The sequence below is a fragment of the Taudactylus pleione genome, unplaced genomic scaffold, assembly GCF_031769625.1.
Source record: "Taudactylus pleione unplaced genomic scaffold, aTauple2 ptg000116l, whole genome shotgun sequence".
Lineage (NCBI taxonomy): Eukaryota > Metazoa > Chordata > Amphibia > Anura > Myobatrachidae > Taudactylus > Taudactylus pleione.
In genome coordinates, this window is record NW_028284518.1 from 24,773,328 (window position 1) to 24,790,144 (window position 16,817).

Sequence of the window (16,817 nt, forward strand, 5' to 3'; positions counted from 1 at the left end):
GTATTTAAACAGACATTTTTAGACATTGACAATATGTTTCAGTTTTGAGCCCTTTCCTTGGTATTAAGATCATGTGGGTCATGTGGGGCTTGTGGTATTGCCATTGCATGCTGTCTCCTGCCTCCCCCATTCTCGTCCTCATCCTCCCTTGTTATGTGTTAGGATGCATTTGATATTGAATCTCTTAACAACCTTGGTTGCATCAGGTGAATTGTTGTTTTTGTTTTCTCTCTCTCCCTTTTGATTTAAACATATTCTTAAAATGTAGGATGGTTACAGTTGCATTCATTTTGTATTGTCAATTGGATTCTGGTTCGAATCCATGAATATATCTTGAGATATTTACATACTTATTTTATACATGCCCTTTGTTCTCCAACAAGTATTAACAATTATCGACTGTACTTGCTTGAGTTGCTGTGGCACTACTTGTTCTAATCTGTTTTCACTTTGTCTGCTTTTCCGTTTTGAAGATATGATCTGTTCTGCATTACAAATTTCACATGCAAAGATTATATTTGATTACGGTTAAAACTCTGGGCCTGATTCATTACAAATTGCTATTGCGATCGCAGCAGTGATTACGCATGCAAAATTACAGCAGAGGCATCACTGGGTCTAGTGATACGCAGTGCGCACTCTGCATACCCCTTGCGCGCCGGAGGAACACTCGGCAAAAGAGGGGACGTGGCCTAAATAAAGGACGGGGCCTCGCGGGGATCCCAATAACATCACTCCGGGGGCAGCCCAACATCAACAGTGATGCTGGGCTGCCCCCTGAGACTGGTCAGTCCTCACTGTCGGCTACTCTTATATGGCCGGAGACGGGTGCTGCAGGAGAATGTCACACTGCAGCACTCGGTTCCTGTCACTGCAGAGCTGGGATTGACACACCTGGTGCGACCCGCAACCCCCGGCATGCCGCCGCTGGGTCTGACCTGTCTCAGAAATTGCAAGTCTCATCGCACGTAGTGAGTACTCAAACTGCGAATGCTGTCGCAGTGGCTAATTTATACACGCACAAGAAACGGTGTTCAAATGGTCAGATACTCCTACATTTCTCTCGACCACTCCCCTGTCACCCAAACTCTGACGTCCCTTCACTCACTCTGCGATGACTTTGTATCTGCATGAGTGTGATTGCAATGCTATCATGCACAGGTGCACTGCAGTGCATACGCATGCACAGTATTCACCATCGGCCGATCTGCGTACGTTGTTGCAATTGCAATCCCTATCCTGATGAATAAGGCCCTCTGTCCTTTATTTTGAAACTGCCCTGCAATACCTCTGTGCCACCAGAGGTGCTGCTGATGTATTCGGACATACTATTTATTCCTGCCCCTCACCATGCACCTTGCATGTATTTGTATTTCACGGCCTGAACCTGTACTCCTGTCTACTGTACTTCTGCAAGCTGCATATCCACTGCTGCCTGTGAGTCTGTCTCATCTACTCTGCATCTTTATGTCTTTGCTTGTATCCAATCTGTATATCTCCAGCCCATAATTTGTGCACTCCAGCCAGCTGGGCCTCTGCAAGATGTTCCTCCTATTGCTGCATGTGAATCTAACGCATTCACTCTGCAGCATCTAGTTATTGTGTGTATACAGTATTTCATACCTTTATGTTTCTGTTTACCACCGGTTCCAGGGCCTGATTCACTACAGATGCACCGCAGTTGCTAATATCAGCAGTGCTATTTACATGTTTGCATTCACATTGCGATCGCAGTTAGATATAAGGACGTCCACTGCACAAGCCCTGCCCTCACCACCCACAAATGGCACTTCCTGTCAATCACTCTGCTCTGGGTCTGCGTAGCCTCTGCAATAGCAGTTCAGAAAGCAATTGCTTGTTCGCGCAAGCGCACTGCGATGCATACTCATGCACAGTACGCAACAATCGACCGATATATAATAAATGTATTGGGGATTGTTTTGCTTAATGAAAATCTATTATTACAAATTAGCATTTGTGATTTATTCATTTTTCATACTACATTTTTGTAATGGGTCGGAGTTTATATACCACTAAACATTGTAATTTCCATTCCAGGGGTCCCAATATAACACATTACACCAAGAACTACAGCCTAGTGGGTTGGCAGTCTTTGGGAGGGGTGCACGGGTTGGCAGTCTTTGGGAGGGGTGCACACAAATATTTTTTTTCCCCAGAGGAAAAGCAGCACACTGACCAGGCTTGTTTACATTTTCCTACTTTTAGTAGTGCTGTCTAAACACATTCAGCTTAGGTCAGACAATGTTGTAGTTTCTCTGTTTAGCCTGCACAATAAACTATTTATATTCAATGTGATTGGATGTGATTTAGCTGAATGAAATATAAGTTTGACTGATGACCTGTGGCAGGTCGGTGATGTCGCCATAAAACTTTCAGTAGTGCCATAACATACAGTATACGTGTGTTGGTGTTGAAACAATCAAAATTAGCTAGAAGGCATACAGTAAAGCTGGATTAACATTTTGATGGAGTCTAAATCCTGCCACTTACTTGTATATGATGATTCGCACTAACCTCTAAATACATCCACCTGAATACACAACAATATTTCTGTATATAGTGTATACTTATGATAGCGTAGAGAACCGGCTAGACATTGTTAGAAGTAAATGTGCATTACTTTCACAATATAACATGACTGGTATATTGATAAGAGATAATATTGTCTTGGCAGTGTTATTAATAAATGGTGGTCACTCAACAGATAACAGTTAAGCAAATTTTAAAAGCACTGAACTTTTGTAATTATGTTTAGGGAGGAAGATGAACACAAACAAGGTGTATACTGGACAGACATTAGGTATAGATAGGGAGTAAAAAAGGAAATTGACAGACAAGGAAACAGCAGGCAAAAAAAGATGGGGAGAAAAGAAGACAAAGGAGATAAAGGGTTATGAAAGATGAGGCAAATAGGGGAGACGGGCAGACATGAGGTCAGCGAAACATAAGATCTGAGGGGGTAATGGGGCAGTGGGATGGTGAGATATGGGAGAGGCATAGATATAAGGAAAGGTGTTAAGGGATTGGGGTCACTGTGGTCACAGCCTCATGAGAATCCCGTTACTAGTACTCCAATAATTGATAATACGCACTGTAATCAAGATCTGTGAGTAAGCTGCTCTGTCTCTCATTCTCTCAGCAATGACAGTCAGGTTGTATTGAGTGACAGACATCCAGGGTGCTATGATCACTACAGTAGTAATATTAGTATCTTATGTCTCTACTTTGTCCAGTAAAGTGGTTTTCCACAATCCTAGGTATTTACCACCTACTATTTTTTTTATTTAGAAATTAGCTTTGTACTATTTTGTGTACTGTACTTTTTATTAAATAATAATAAAAATAATAATAAAAATCAATATAATTTTCTTATTATCTGGCACAGGTCAAGTTCTTTTGCTGTGGTTTTCTACGGTGCACAAAGTGAAACAGAATTGTATAATAATAATAATATAAAATGACCAGATCATGTGGGGTACATTGTGTGTTCTATTTACATACAGGCAACACAGCTGCTTGGTATCATGTCCATTATCAGTTTTCTCTTGATACAGATTCAAACTTCTCTGCTTGATAAACAGACAAACTATCATGACATACCTACAGAAAATGTATATTCTTTTTACTAAACACATTTCCTAGCAACCACTGGAAAAGACTTGCCTGGTTCACATTTATTGCAGCATCGTCCATCATATTCATATTGCCTCTGTGGCTTGCAAGGAACAGGTTTCTGGTACAGATGCACCTATGGAAGACACCAATAGATGTATTAGTTTCTATGCATATCACAATCATGTGGGAAATATACTAAGAAGAGGGTTTTCAATCCTAGCAGGAGTGTGGCAATTTCCTGGTTAATTTGCATTCTGATAATTTGCTCATCTCAAAACCACTGCAAAACAACACATTGGAAGTAAAAACGCCTTCCCAATTTTGCCCTAATGAAGTATACAAACCACCAGATTTACAAAGGGTCTGATTGTGAACCCGTAATCCAGACAAAAAACACTCTGAGAACATTGAGTTGCCTCAGAGAGGGGTATTTGTTCCTAGGATCCATGCAGCCTTCTATATATTAATATCAAAAATAGAGAAAAAAAAAAACCTTTAAATCCAAGTTGGTAGTGGAAAAATCGGGGGGTGCAAAGATTGTGGGGGTCCTCAGGAATTTCCAGTAACCAGCACTTGCCTTTACCAGCATTGGTGACACACGGGGCCTTATTCAGAGATGCACACAGTGTCCATGTCAGATGGAGTGGAATGAATTTTGCCTGGTGTGCAAAATCTGCACTGCACACGTGTGGTGATGGGTTTGTGGTGGTAGTCGCACTAAGGAATTTTCCCCAAAGTGAGTGACAAGTAGTCAGCGTTTGTGGGAGGTAACGGGGGTCAGCAACAAAAACGCAGGCATGTCAGAGCCAGTTTCTGGGCGTGCCCTAATCAGCCTCTGAATTCGTACTCAGTTGGAGAGGTGAGATGAAATTCTGAGATAGCATAGGCTTGCTCAGATGTTCAATGTGAGACCGATGTACAGATGTTTCATCTATTGTGCACACTCAGCAGATGTGAGACAACGGAGGTGTCATCAGCTAAATCATTAGCATATTTTCACAGAACCACTGCAAGTGTGACTAAAGGATACAATGAGAGGCAATCTATGTCTGGCCCCTACAACCGCATCAATCATCCATTGATTTTTGCAAGGGCAAAAGTCACTTTCATCTGTTTGCAGATCATGTGCAAAGCTTATAGGAGACCCATATCACTCCAAGTGCGCACCTCCGTACTCATCTCCAGGCAGAACACATGACCTGACATCTCTGCTGCAAACTGTAATTGTGGTGACCATGTCCTGAGAGTTGTAGCAGTTACTGTAATCGGCAGGGAGGATCTGCTGCAGGAGATGGTACCCTTTACTTTGTTGCTGTTGTAAATGCACTGGGCTAGCGAGTAGAGATTGCAACCATCAAAGGTCTATGGCCAATGGCAAATGGTTTTGCCATCTATGGTGTGGCTCCGGTACTGTACCGTTGATGGTGGGAACAGGTAGGCAGAAGCAATGTGATTTATTGCTTGTGCACTGCTAGTGATAGTTACTTTTAACACTGTTTTGTGTTGCCCCTCCCACAGTTGATTTGGTCATATATTCATGAGGCGGTTTTTCATACCAGGGCCGCTTTAAGTTCCCACTCCACCCGTTAACAGAGGGTTCACTCTTTACAAAAAGGGAATAGGTCATCAGCCATCTTAGGGAGTATGAAATGTGACATGTGGTGTCAGGTGAGCAGCAGAGAGATGGGAGGTGAAAAGTGAAAGTGAAATAAGAGACTCTTGTGCAGTGCTGTAACAGACACAAGCCAGATCAGCCTTTACAGAGACTTGCGCACCAACTTCAAAAGAATGTGTGTTGTCTTCTAGTCTAATCTATGATAAAATTGTGATTGTTGGCTTTGGTGCCAGCCAATCAGCTCCCAACTGTCATCTCACAGGCTGTGTTTGAAAAATGACAGTTGGGAGCTGATTGGCTGGCACCTTATCACTTTCTTATCACTTTTCACTCTGTCTCTTAACACTGCTTTGTAAACTGTTAAGTGCTAATCAGGGCCGGATAAAGGGCCTAATCAATTGTCTATTGTGAGCTGTGACCAGTGCTGTGTGGGTGTTGCCAGTGCTATATGCCATATGGGTGTCTACACCCCTACATTATCAGACCCAGGAGGAGATGTATTAAATCATGGAGAGAGATAAAGTTGGTCAGAAAAAATAGCAGAACAATTGCATAATTTTGTGAAGAAAATCAAAATTTAATTTTACTACTTAAATTATGGTCGACTGTGTGGCAAAGCCTAAATGACTGATCATCACCAGGCTGTTATGATGATGAGACAATTTTTATGTGGAGGCCTGGGGATGTGTTCCCATCTGTCCCATTGTTAATCTGGCTTTGGCGCTAATGATTATGTTTATCCATAAAGTTCTACATAACAGAACAAACACAGGAGTAAAATAGGACATGCAAAATAAGATCAATCTTCCAGTCATGAGACAAATCTGTGAAAACAGAAACAGTCTCTAGATATTAGGTACAGTTGCCAATTATGTTTCATGGTAAGCCAGTGTGAAGGTACACCTAAAAAAAATATCAGTCCCTCTGAGAGAACATGAAATACAGTACGTGAATTATGTACCTCATATTTTCAAGTCCCTATTGCAGGGGACCTAACACAACTTTCATGGAACATTTGTTGGGGAGTCTCTTCGAGCCCATAGATTCAGTGATCACTATACTGAGAAGGGGATCTCTTTATTTACTGTTCGGCTGAGTTTTGCTACAGTAACTCTACAAACTTTTTATTACCTGTTTAGCCAAGTGAACGTAAAGCTTCTTTCACTTCTAAAACAGCAATTTCACATACTGTACACTAGAGGGTGTACAAGCCTTAGAAAGAATGTTCATTTATCTGGAAGAATAGTGGGGTAAATTCAGACCCGGATGCTAAGCTGCGCTCTCTCGCAGTCAAAAGTTGCCGGGTATGCAAATTCCACATTCGAACTGTCTGGTGTAAGGACGCCCTCTATGTCTTAGAGAGCGACGGCAGAGCGAACGCATGCCGGTCTAAATACGGACACTTTTCTTTCTTAACACACGTCATCTCCAGTAAGTGTATGATTAATCAGAACCATCGAGAGCCATCGGAGCTGCACGCAGCCCTTGAGGTCAACCCTACCCTGCTGAAAGCACTGCGATCACTGCAGGCTGAAATACAACCAAGTGACGTGTACAATGACGCCTCCATGCTAATTATGCACACCCATAAAATGCCGTTCAGGCACCCAGACACGCCTGCGTTTGCAGCACCACTCCCCCGTTCACAAGCACCTTCCCCTGTTACCACCCACAAACGGCACTGTCACTCAAATTAGCGTCAAGTCTGTGTACTACGAGCGCACAATTCCCGAGCGCAGTGAGTGACTCGTGCATGCGCATATTGACGAATACGCAGACGGGCGACTATTGGCCATAGAGTGTGATCGCGACTTAGCGTCCGGGTCTGAATCAGGAGCATTGTCCAAGCAGCCTGTTGCCAAGTTGTTTGAGATAATGTTTAAAGGGGATGATCACAATTATACCACCATTTCAAAAGGTGACCAGAACTATTAACAACTAACAGAGAGAGTTTAGATTCACAAAAATGTAAGGGGCAGAGGTGGGCGGAGCTGTGGATAATGTGGGTGGAGCTGCAGTGTGGGTGGGGCATTAATTTGTGCGTAACCAATTTTAATTATTTTTTAATTGTCAAAGTTTGGGCTGTTGGGCTGTTATTATAAGATGTCAATCTATCATAGAAATATGTATAACTATACAAATACAGAAATATAGGAAAGAAAACTGCTGTAAATTCACAACATAGAAAAACAGAATCCATGCCGAGGGCAGGATTCAATAGAGGCGAAAAGTGCCGTTTCGAGAAAAGTTTCCGTGGATTCGGACTTTCCGTCTGTTTTCAAAGTATCTCCTATGAACAGCAGGTGAAAAAAAGTGTAAAATCGTTATTTTGGAAGGCAAACATGGGGAAACGACTCAGAAGCCTAGGGACAGCCCCCCCAAAAGGACAAAATATCCCCCCCAAAAATTTAAAAATGATCTCAGAACATCCCAAAAAAGTAGTTTAGTTTTGGGGGCAAAAAAGTAAAAAGTGGGGGGACAACTATAAAAACTAGTGCAATAGTCTTTTTGAGGTGCTGTAAGATGGGGCCAAGTGTTTTTGAGATTGCAGGTGCATGTATGAGGGTGGTTTTTCAAATTTTTTAAAGTTCACTTTACAGACCGAAAAATATGCTAGCACCCATTTTCAAGTACCCCAAATTGGACAGTACTACTTATTTTCACCAAAAAATACTGCTTTATGCCATTCTTCACCACTTTTGCAAAGACGCTAATAAGAAGCAATTTAAACTACTTACGTACCCCAAACACTTTTATAAGGGAATCAATGTACTATGTTAGTGCATCTTTTTTTGGGGTACAGACTGATTTCCTACTTCTGACAGTACTTTCCACCTGTTCCGCATTCTCCGCTTTCTGTTTTCGCCTGTTTAGGAATTGAATATGGAGAAAAGCGGGGACGTGCCCATAAAGTTTCCGCCTCTGAAACAGGCGAAGGAGGCGGACAGTCGGACAGTCGAAACTTTTCCGACTTTTTGCTTCTGATTGAATACGGGCCTAAGGAGTAAATTTACTAAAGTGAGAGTTTGTAGAAGTGGAGATGTTGCTCATAGCAACCAATCAGAGTCTAGCTATTTTCTTCTAGAAGGTGCTAGGTAAATGTTAAGTAGAATCTGATTGGTTGCTATGGGCAAGATCTCCACTTCTAAAAACTCTCACCTTAGTAAATTTACCCCTAAATATATAGGGAAAGCCATATCAAGCCACAACAATACATATATAAGAAAAGTAGGATCCATATAAAGATTGAAAAAGCCAGATCCACGTAAAAAAAACTGTGAAAAATCCATATCCACCTAAAATACATTGAAAATGCCAGATCCGCATAAAATACTTTGAAAATGTCACATCCAAATAAAATAGGTATTATGGCGACACAAGTACCACGATAACATGTATGCAGTTCATATGGGGAAGCCTTCACTGGCAAAAACTGGCTTTTCGCCAATGATAGCAGTGTTAGAGGGAAAAAAATATTTAAAATAAGAAGATTGTGATTGCCTTGCTCAGGTTAATCCACACCCCTTCTGATGGTCAGCCAGTAAATCTCCATCACCTTCAGCAGAAGAGGAGAATGATGTAAGGGATGAAGAAGGGAGAAGTGGAAGATGAAAGGAGTGGCAGGAAGAGAAAAAGTGGTTTATGAAGGGCGCAGGGGAAAGGTGGGTGGTGGGGGCACAGCGGAAAGTTTGATGGCAAGGAAAATATATGGGAGACCAGTGATGTCTGGATATGGGAGGGTAGCAAGTGGAGGTCACAGGATAGGGAAGACTGGACCTGGAGGATGCAGGATAGAAAGGGCTGGACCAAGGTGGGATGCAAGGCAGGGAGGGTTGAATATGAGGCCACAGGGCAGGGAGGGCTAGACTAAGGGGAAGTGCTGGACCATGGTGGGGGATGGCATAGGGCAGGGAAGGCTGGACCTTGGTTGGTGTACACAGGTCAGGGAAGGCTGGACCTCCGTTGGTGTACACAGGGCAGGGAAGGCTGGACCTTGGTTGGTGTACACAGGGCAGGGAAGGCTGGACCTGGGAGGGCACAGGGCAGGGAAGACTGCGGTCACTCTTGATAGGCTGCCGATCAGCTAGCTGCAATTAGCTCGCAGCCAGCGTCAAATTCTAAATGCTGCCACTGTCTCTTCTTTACTGGATAGTTGCCTGTCCACGATCTGGCAACTAGCTCACGGCCCGACACCAATCCACACTGCTGCCACCCAAATCCAAATGCTTCAGGCTGACAGGCAGGTACTGGAATGCCATTACTGATTACATAATTTTTTTAAAGAGCTTCAGGAATGGCGTTCCAGTTCGTTCTGCCTAAATAAAAGCCCTGCTTATTACACTCAGTTTTAGCCATAATAATAATGTTACCAGTTACGCGGCAATATTAATGCTATATGGAAATATACATTAGAAAGACAATTGTCGCTGGTTCTTGTCACCGCCAATGGAAAGCTGTTTGCAACTAACAACTGAGAGCATGAGGAATTTGTTCATATTTTCTTCAAAACATTTAAGTCTCCTAAGCGTCAAGGGTTCCTAATTGTCTGCAAACTTCCTACACTACCATGTATGCCTCAAACACCATCAGATTGCAGTTAAAATGTAACATCTCAGATACAAAGACTACTATAAAGACAAGGACTAGCTTGTGATCCATACCCACAAAGTTAATATAGTTATGACTGACAGCAGCCAGGACAACATTAGGGAAAATACTCCTATTAACATTGCAATATCTTTCTGCATGTGCTGACCAAAGTTAGTCAAAGAAAATATAAAAAATGTGGTTATAAAAATCATACATGTTTTGGGTGTATAATACAGTGAAATATTGCTTTTTGGGATATTACTCAGATTTATCTTCTTTTTATAAGTTAAGTGTGTACCATGGTACAGTATTTATTCATATAGATAGGGAAGAACCTGACATCCTAGACTATGGTATGTACCTGTGTTAAGGTTAAATCTACTATAAGTCTGTTGACATGAAAGTAAAGGGTGTGGGTCTTCATGAGATTCATTTTTATAGCATGAGGGATTTTAAAAGGTAACTTCCTAATGAATTATTTTCAAATATGGAATAGCACAAAACAGCTTTTAACTTTTATCTTTGGACATTTCCGTATGTAGTCAGGATCCCGACCATCAGAATGCCAACAGACACAATACCGACAGCGGCATCCTAATGGTCACAATCCTGACACATTCAGACGGTAAGTATTAGGTTAGGTTTACGGTTAGGCACTAGGGGGAGGGTTAGGGCTAGGCTGCAGGACAGGACAGTTAGTCTGCGGGAGGGGTGGGTTAGGGTTAAGATTTGGGTTACAATACTTACCAAGATCTGTCAGGATGCCACTGTCAGTATTCTGACCATCGGCATTGTGACTTTCAGGATTCGTTACCCAACCCGACATTTCACGTCGATCAACTTGAATCTATTCTCTCATCCTCACCGATCCAAAAAGATCTCTTGTATATTTCTTCAGACAAATGTAGACATACAGGGACAGATTCAATTAGCCATGGGATACGTCGCACAGTCTGTTCTCCAGGTAAATATTTTCAATTACAGACTCACAATAAACCAGCGAGCAGCCCCGAGCAAGCAGTTAACACTTATTTCTGCTCACACCTCCATTGGGTATCCCCTCTTTATTTCATGGCATCCATCAAGCTGAATGTCCTACCTAGCTTATACCTATTTCTTTACATAAAAAAATACAACTAATACTATTTTAGTGTTCTAATCCTCATGCCAATGGTGCATGCAACTCGCAGGCTACTATATTTGGGTCCATATCTCACAATGCTTTCAATTGCTTGCTCCTCCATATACCAAACTATGGGCTGACATTGAAGCAGATTTGTTGCAGACTATTAGAAATGCTGCCTGAATGTGGCTTCCAAAACTCATTAGACCGCGTACAATGATGAACTCTGCAAAAATATGTTTCCCTTACAGCCTCTGAGATTACATTTCTAAATTAAATTACCATTTAAGTACTCTCACTGAGTTCTAAAAACTAAAACCTAGATTGCATGTCCACAGAGAGCATTTTCATCAACAACTACATAGTTTGTAAATTCTAATAGTCATATTCACAAAAGCAAATAAATGAATCTAGTTTAGAATTGTTTTCATTGTCAAAATCCAACATGTTGGACAATCTTGATTAGCTGATTCCAATCCAAAAATATTCGGAATCGGTGAGTTGTGATTTTTAACAAGTAGTATTTTGCCGATCCCCCGAAAATTCAACTGTCATTAGAATCTGGTGAACGTTTTGCAGATCAGCAGGTCAAACGGCATTGGGGAATCGGGGATTGGTCAGCTAGATGTATGGCCTGCATAATGCTGGCTATACATCAGGCATCTATTAGAGCAATTCCCATTTCTGCCAATGCCTGGGTCGGGTGATAGTCAAAATGCAACAAGTTAAAAAAGCTTGGTAATTTTGGGGTCAGAATCATTAAATTGGAACTCTTTAACTGATCAGAATCAACCGATCAGTGGATTTGATCGACTTCGGGGAATCGAGGATTGACCTGCAAGATGTATGGCTCGCATAAGATTTTACACCTGGTGTCTGAATTGGCAGAGAGCCCGGCTATACACCTATAGCCTGCCTGGTAGGCAATCAGTTTAAAGAAAAAATGGATCTCACGTGTTTTGGATAGCAATTAAGTCCCTCCCTCGTGATTTCAGGTGCTGGGAGATGGTCAAAATTGACTTTAAATGAATGTTATTGATGTTATTAATACTATAGGGACAAAATCCATTCCAAGCTGCATGATTTTAGAAATCGAACCGAATCAAAACCCCTGAGGGTGGTTTTACCAAAACACAACAATGATTAGAATAAAATCCAAAACACGGGGGTCTGCCCACATCTCTACCCTGTATGTCATTGGAAAAACCCTATGACTCCTTGCAAACAACTTGCAACATCTAGGTTTGTGTCACTCCAGTTTTGATAATTTTAACAGCAGTCACACAAATCCACTGACAAGCCTGGATTTAACAGCAACTATTTATTGAAGCACAAACAAACATTAGGTAAAAGAAATAGAGTCAAACATCCAAGGCAGCTTTTTATGTTCCACACAGGACACCCAACACTTTATGTTCTAAAGCCTTACAGCTTCAATTTTGTAAAAATAAAAATATATGTGGAGTGCACACTAATATCCAATATACTGGGGGCATTGTAAAAAGAAGACAATAAAAGTAAAATTAAAAAAGTGTTAAAAAGAAATCTCACCAATTTCTAGTACCAAAAACTTGCACTAAAGAAAATGACACATATTAGGAAAATCAAAATAAATTATGAAAGGAGGGGGAACACATTTAGTGGTGCACATAATGTCAATGAACTTATGCTTTGAGGTCAAGTAACGTTACTAACGATTCCTGTCAGTGTCTCAGAAGGAAACTACCTCTATATTCTGAGGTTAATTAATTATGGAAAATTCCTGGGATTGTCTTAGAAAATATGGTGCACTATCACCTGCAACACCCAGATCAATCTACACTATGTTTGTTACCCTGCTCTGACTGTTTTTGAATAAGTCTTCACAGGACTAAGGGCATGTGTGAGAACTTTTTTCTTTTGCATTTTAGAAAATACAATATATTTGGGGGAGGGGAGAGGGATATAGAAGAGAGAAGAGCAAGAGAGGAGATGACAGTGTGCTGATGTGTATTTTTTACTGACATTAAGGATAGTTTGGAACGGTTTTGAAGGTTAAATGGCTGCATAATGAGTCTTTGATGAGTATGATCACTGCTGTAGATGAAAATCAAGTATATTGATAGCAGGGCCATAGCGAGGGCATAGCTACCTATGTAGTGCCAAAGTGCCCTCCTCTATGTAGGATATGTGGATGACCACTCTGCTCCCCTTTCTTCCTCCTGCTCCGCTACCAGCTGTAGACATAAGGAGCTCATACACCTAACGTCAGATTGCGCGTTCCTGCAATCGGATTGGAAACGCTGATCCACTTTTCAGAAATGCCGACCGGCGGCTATGGGTGTTCTGCGATCTGTTGGAGTAACGGTGAAATCCAACATGTTAAATTTCACCAATTTGCAAATAACGATCATATTTTGATTGTGATTAGCAAATCAGTGAAATTTAACATGTTGGATTTCATCGATCCTGCAACCCGGCATCTTCGATCGCATGGTCACTAGTATATGGAGGCCATTAGACATTTTAGTCAATGTGACGTACAACGTCATGATGTCTCATCCCGGGAGAACACTAGGAAAAACCGGAGCCAGCATTACCCAAAGAAGTCAAAAGAAGACAAAAAGAGCTGAAGACAAAAGGTCAATGGTAGAATGCAGCGGAGGAGCAGATAAGTAAGAAAAAACATAAGGTAGCAGGTGGGGGCAGATGACATTTAGTTGCAAAAAAAACCTGAAACCCCCAGTGCTGATAATAAGTCCTCAGTGCTCAACTTCAGCTCCTAGTGCCTCAAATAAAATATATATACTGATCTCATTTTCTTTTGGCCAAGCAAGCAATATTCTAACTCCCATTATTAATTATATATACAAATCATGTAGTGAAAGGAACACCAACACATTTAAGTACAAAAATAATTGAGGACCTGCAATGCTTCTATATGTGCACAAAGCATATTTGCTGGCTGGTGCATTTCTGCATGCTAATTTCACAGCCTTCAGGGGTGGTGGAGAATTTAAATCCCTTGGCAGGACAAAAATGCTGTGTACTCTTCCACTAAATTAAACTTTATCCTGTACTTCCACATGTACCAAAAAACAACCTTAATTCACCCAGCTGATTCCACTGGAAGGTGCACTTCAGCGGATGCCATCATCTCCCACGGGGCCAGGGTAAAACGTCCGCAAGTATGTTTTGAAGGTGGGTCTCAAATTACATTTGGGCACATAGATAAACTTGATGCTTTTCCAAGATATGCTATTTTGCTCTAGGCCAGGAGAAATATAGTATCGTATATACTCGAGTATAAGCCGAGTTTTCAGCACATTTTTTTTGCTGAAAAAGCCCCCCCTCGGCTTATACTCGAGTGATGCTCCAGGACCAGTTCTCCCGTTACGCAGCTGAGTAGGGCGCCACATATTGGAGGGCGCCTCACTCAGCTGCGTACCATGCGGGCCGCGGTGCAGACTGTGTCTCTGTGACACAGCTGCACCGCATGTGTAGCACTGACCGGACGGAGTTCGGTCAGCACTATACAGTGCCAAACACACAGCCGCCGGCGCCGGCAGCTGTGTGTTTGTTGTAATTAGCAGCCGATGAGAGTCTGTCAGACTCTCATCGGCTGCTGCTGCTCCCACTGCGGGAGCCATCTTCCGGCACCCGCAGCGGGTAATGGGAGAGACGTCATGATGTCATGACCTCTCTCCCATAATGCAAAGCGGCCAGAGGAGCCGGTAGCAGCATCGGGACCAGGAGCGGGGTTTCAGGTAAGTGTTTTTTGTTTTTTTATTACCGGTACGTCTCTCTCTACTGGGGGGGGGGGGCTACTACTGGGGGCAGTACCAGGGGGGGGGATTACTACTGGGGGCACTACCAGGGGGGGATATTACTACTGGGGGCTCTACCAGGGGGGGATTACTACTGGGGGCACTACCAGGGTGGGATATTACTACTGGGGGCACTACCGAGGGGGTTACTACTGGGGGCACTACCAGGGGGGGTTACTACTGGGGGCACTACCAGGGGGGGATATTACTACTGGGGGCACTACCAGGGGGGATTACTACTGGGGGCAGTACCGGGGGGGGGGATTACTACCAGTGGCTGCTGCATTTCCCACCCTAGGCTTATACACGAGTCAGTAAGTTTTCCCAGTTTTTTGTGGTAAAATTAGGTACCTCGGCTTATATTCGGGTCGACTTATACTCGAGTATATACGATATATTAATATTATAGTTCTCAGCAATACTCACAGCCCTCCAGCTATTTTATAGCTTGTAGCCACTTTTGTGCAAATGACTGTCAGTGCTTTGCTTTTTAGTGCTGTTAAACCATTTCATATAAAATAGATTTATTTGAAATGAAAATGGTCACATTTATTTGGGCATGTCCACACAACAATGGGACCTCTACGTATCCAGTCTCTGAGCTCAGACTCCTAATCTTTCCCAAGACCTAGCACAGGGCTCTGCAGTTCCCTCCTGCTGTGCCATAGGAAAACTGAACTGCTCAGCACAGCGATGGAGTCTGACTCATCTGCGGGAGCTTGTCTATCTGGCCGTAAATGCCTGCTTACTACATCATGCTAATGAAAGTATACGGCAGGAAGTGTATTCCGCCTCATGTTCTCACGCCCACAGATGCAACTGTCATCATTAGTATGGAACTTACACAATCCCCAATCTAAGTGCCAAATATCTGGCTGACACAGACACCCTATCTCCGTCCACAAACTGCAAACTGCCGACACTCTTTTATGAGACGCATCAGTTCCGTTGTTGCCCAGTTACTTCCCAGAAATACCCATTTCATGGATAGTGTGGTCTGCCGACAAATGGCTTAATCTGTATGCACCAGTTAAGCCATCTGTGTGCTTACGTCTTATTTGTAGCATGTGCAATCGTCAATATCTTTTTTTGGAGCATACACAATAAGCTGCGCATTTCCACTTGCGTCCAACTAAGAATCAGACCCTAAATGTTATATCAAACTCCAACCTGCTGCCACATGCAGAGGTGCAGAGACATCCAGCAGAACGTGTATGGAGGGGGCACTGCCATGACCCATCGTGTTGTTTTGTCTTATGCTGCACCCCACATCTCATGCTCAATGGGGGCGGGGTTGCGGTATCATGGGGGTGTGGTTACAGATGCCTGGGTAATCTTTAAACACTCCCCCCCCTCTCATAGCCCCTATCCACATTAGGACCATACACACTTTTTATACATTTAAACATTTCAGTTTTCCTCCTACAGGCCTGAAGGGTTATCCTCATTCCTGTCATTCCTGCCTTAAATCAGAAGAGACTGCCTTTATAGGCCTACATGTATTACTAGTGTGTAACAAGTATTTCTATTATTATGCAGGAACAGGAGTACCTCCCAACAGATGTGCAGCTATGCACATAATGACTTCCACTACAAATATAGAGCTGAGACAGGATATGAAGCTATAATTTAAGTTCCTATACAGGGAGGAAAAGCTTGTACACAATCATACAAAGCAGCTGCCCCCCCCTCTTCCCCGGCCCTTTATCTAATTTCAATAATCCCATCACCCGCTCCAATTGTTGTTCCTGTATGTACTGGGAAGGGGTTTGGTATATTTTGTCAACATAATGTTCACATTCATCATGTCGACATGGCCCTAATGTCGACATGCGGCATGTTGGCATGTTTAGCATGTCGACATTGACCATGTTGACATGCTGAGAATGTAAAACAAACCCAATGTATCCTGACGGTGCAGTGATCACTTACCTCTGTTCAGCTCCAGCAGTATAGCTGTGTCTTCTGGGTCTGGCAGTGTCAGGTGATGCAGGGTTCTGGTGAGGTCTTCTGATCCAGGGGTGAGATACTATTCCCTATCCCCAAT

The 16,817-nt window shown here is 42.6% G+C and overlaps 1 protein-coding gene across 3 annotated transcripts in view; it reads right to left on the bottom strand.

Moving 5' to 3' along the window:
• TNFRSF11A (TNF receptor superfamily member 11a) overlaps positions 1–16,817 on the bottom strand; it is a 128,628-nt gene that overhangs the window by 36,879 nt on the left and 74,932 nt on the right. For all 3 annotated transcript variants that reach the window (XM_088471814.1, XM_088471813.1, XM_088471812.1), the window contains exon 2: positions 3,685–3,769. Coding sequence is in view for 2 of the 3 variants with exons in the window: in XM_088471813.1 (XP_088327939.1) it covers positions 3,685–3,769 (85 nt within the window). In the remaining variant the exon portion in view is untranslated. The remainder of the gene's footprint in view (positions 1–3,684; positions 3,770–16,817) is intronic.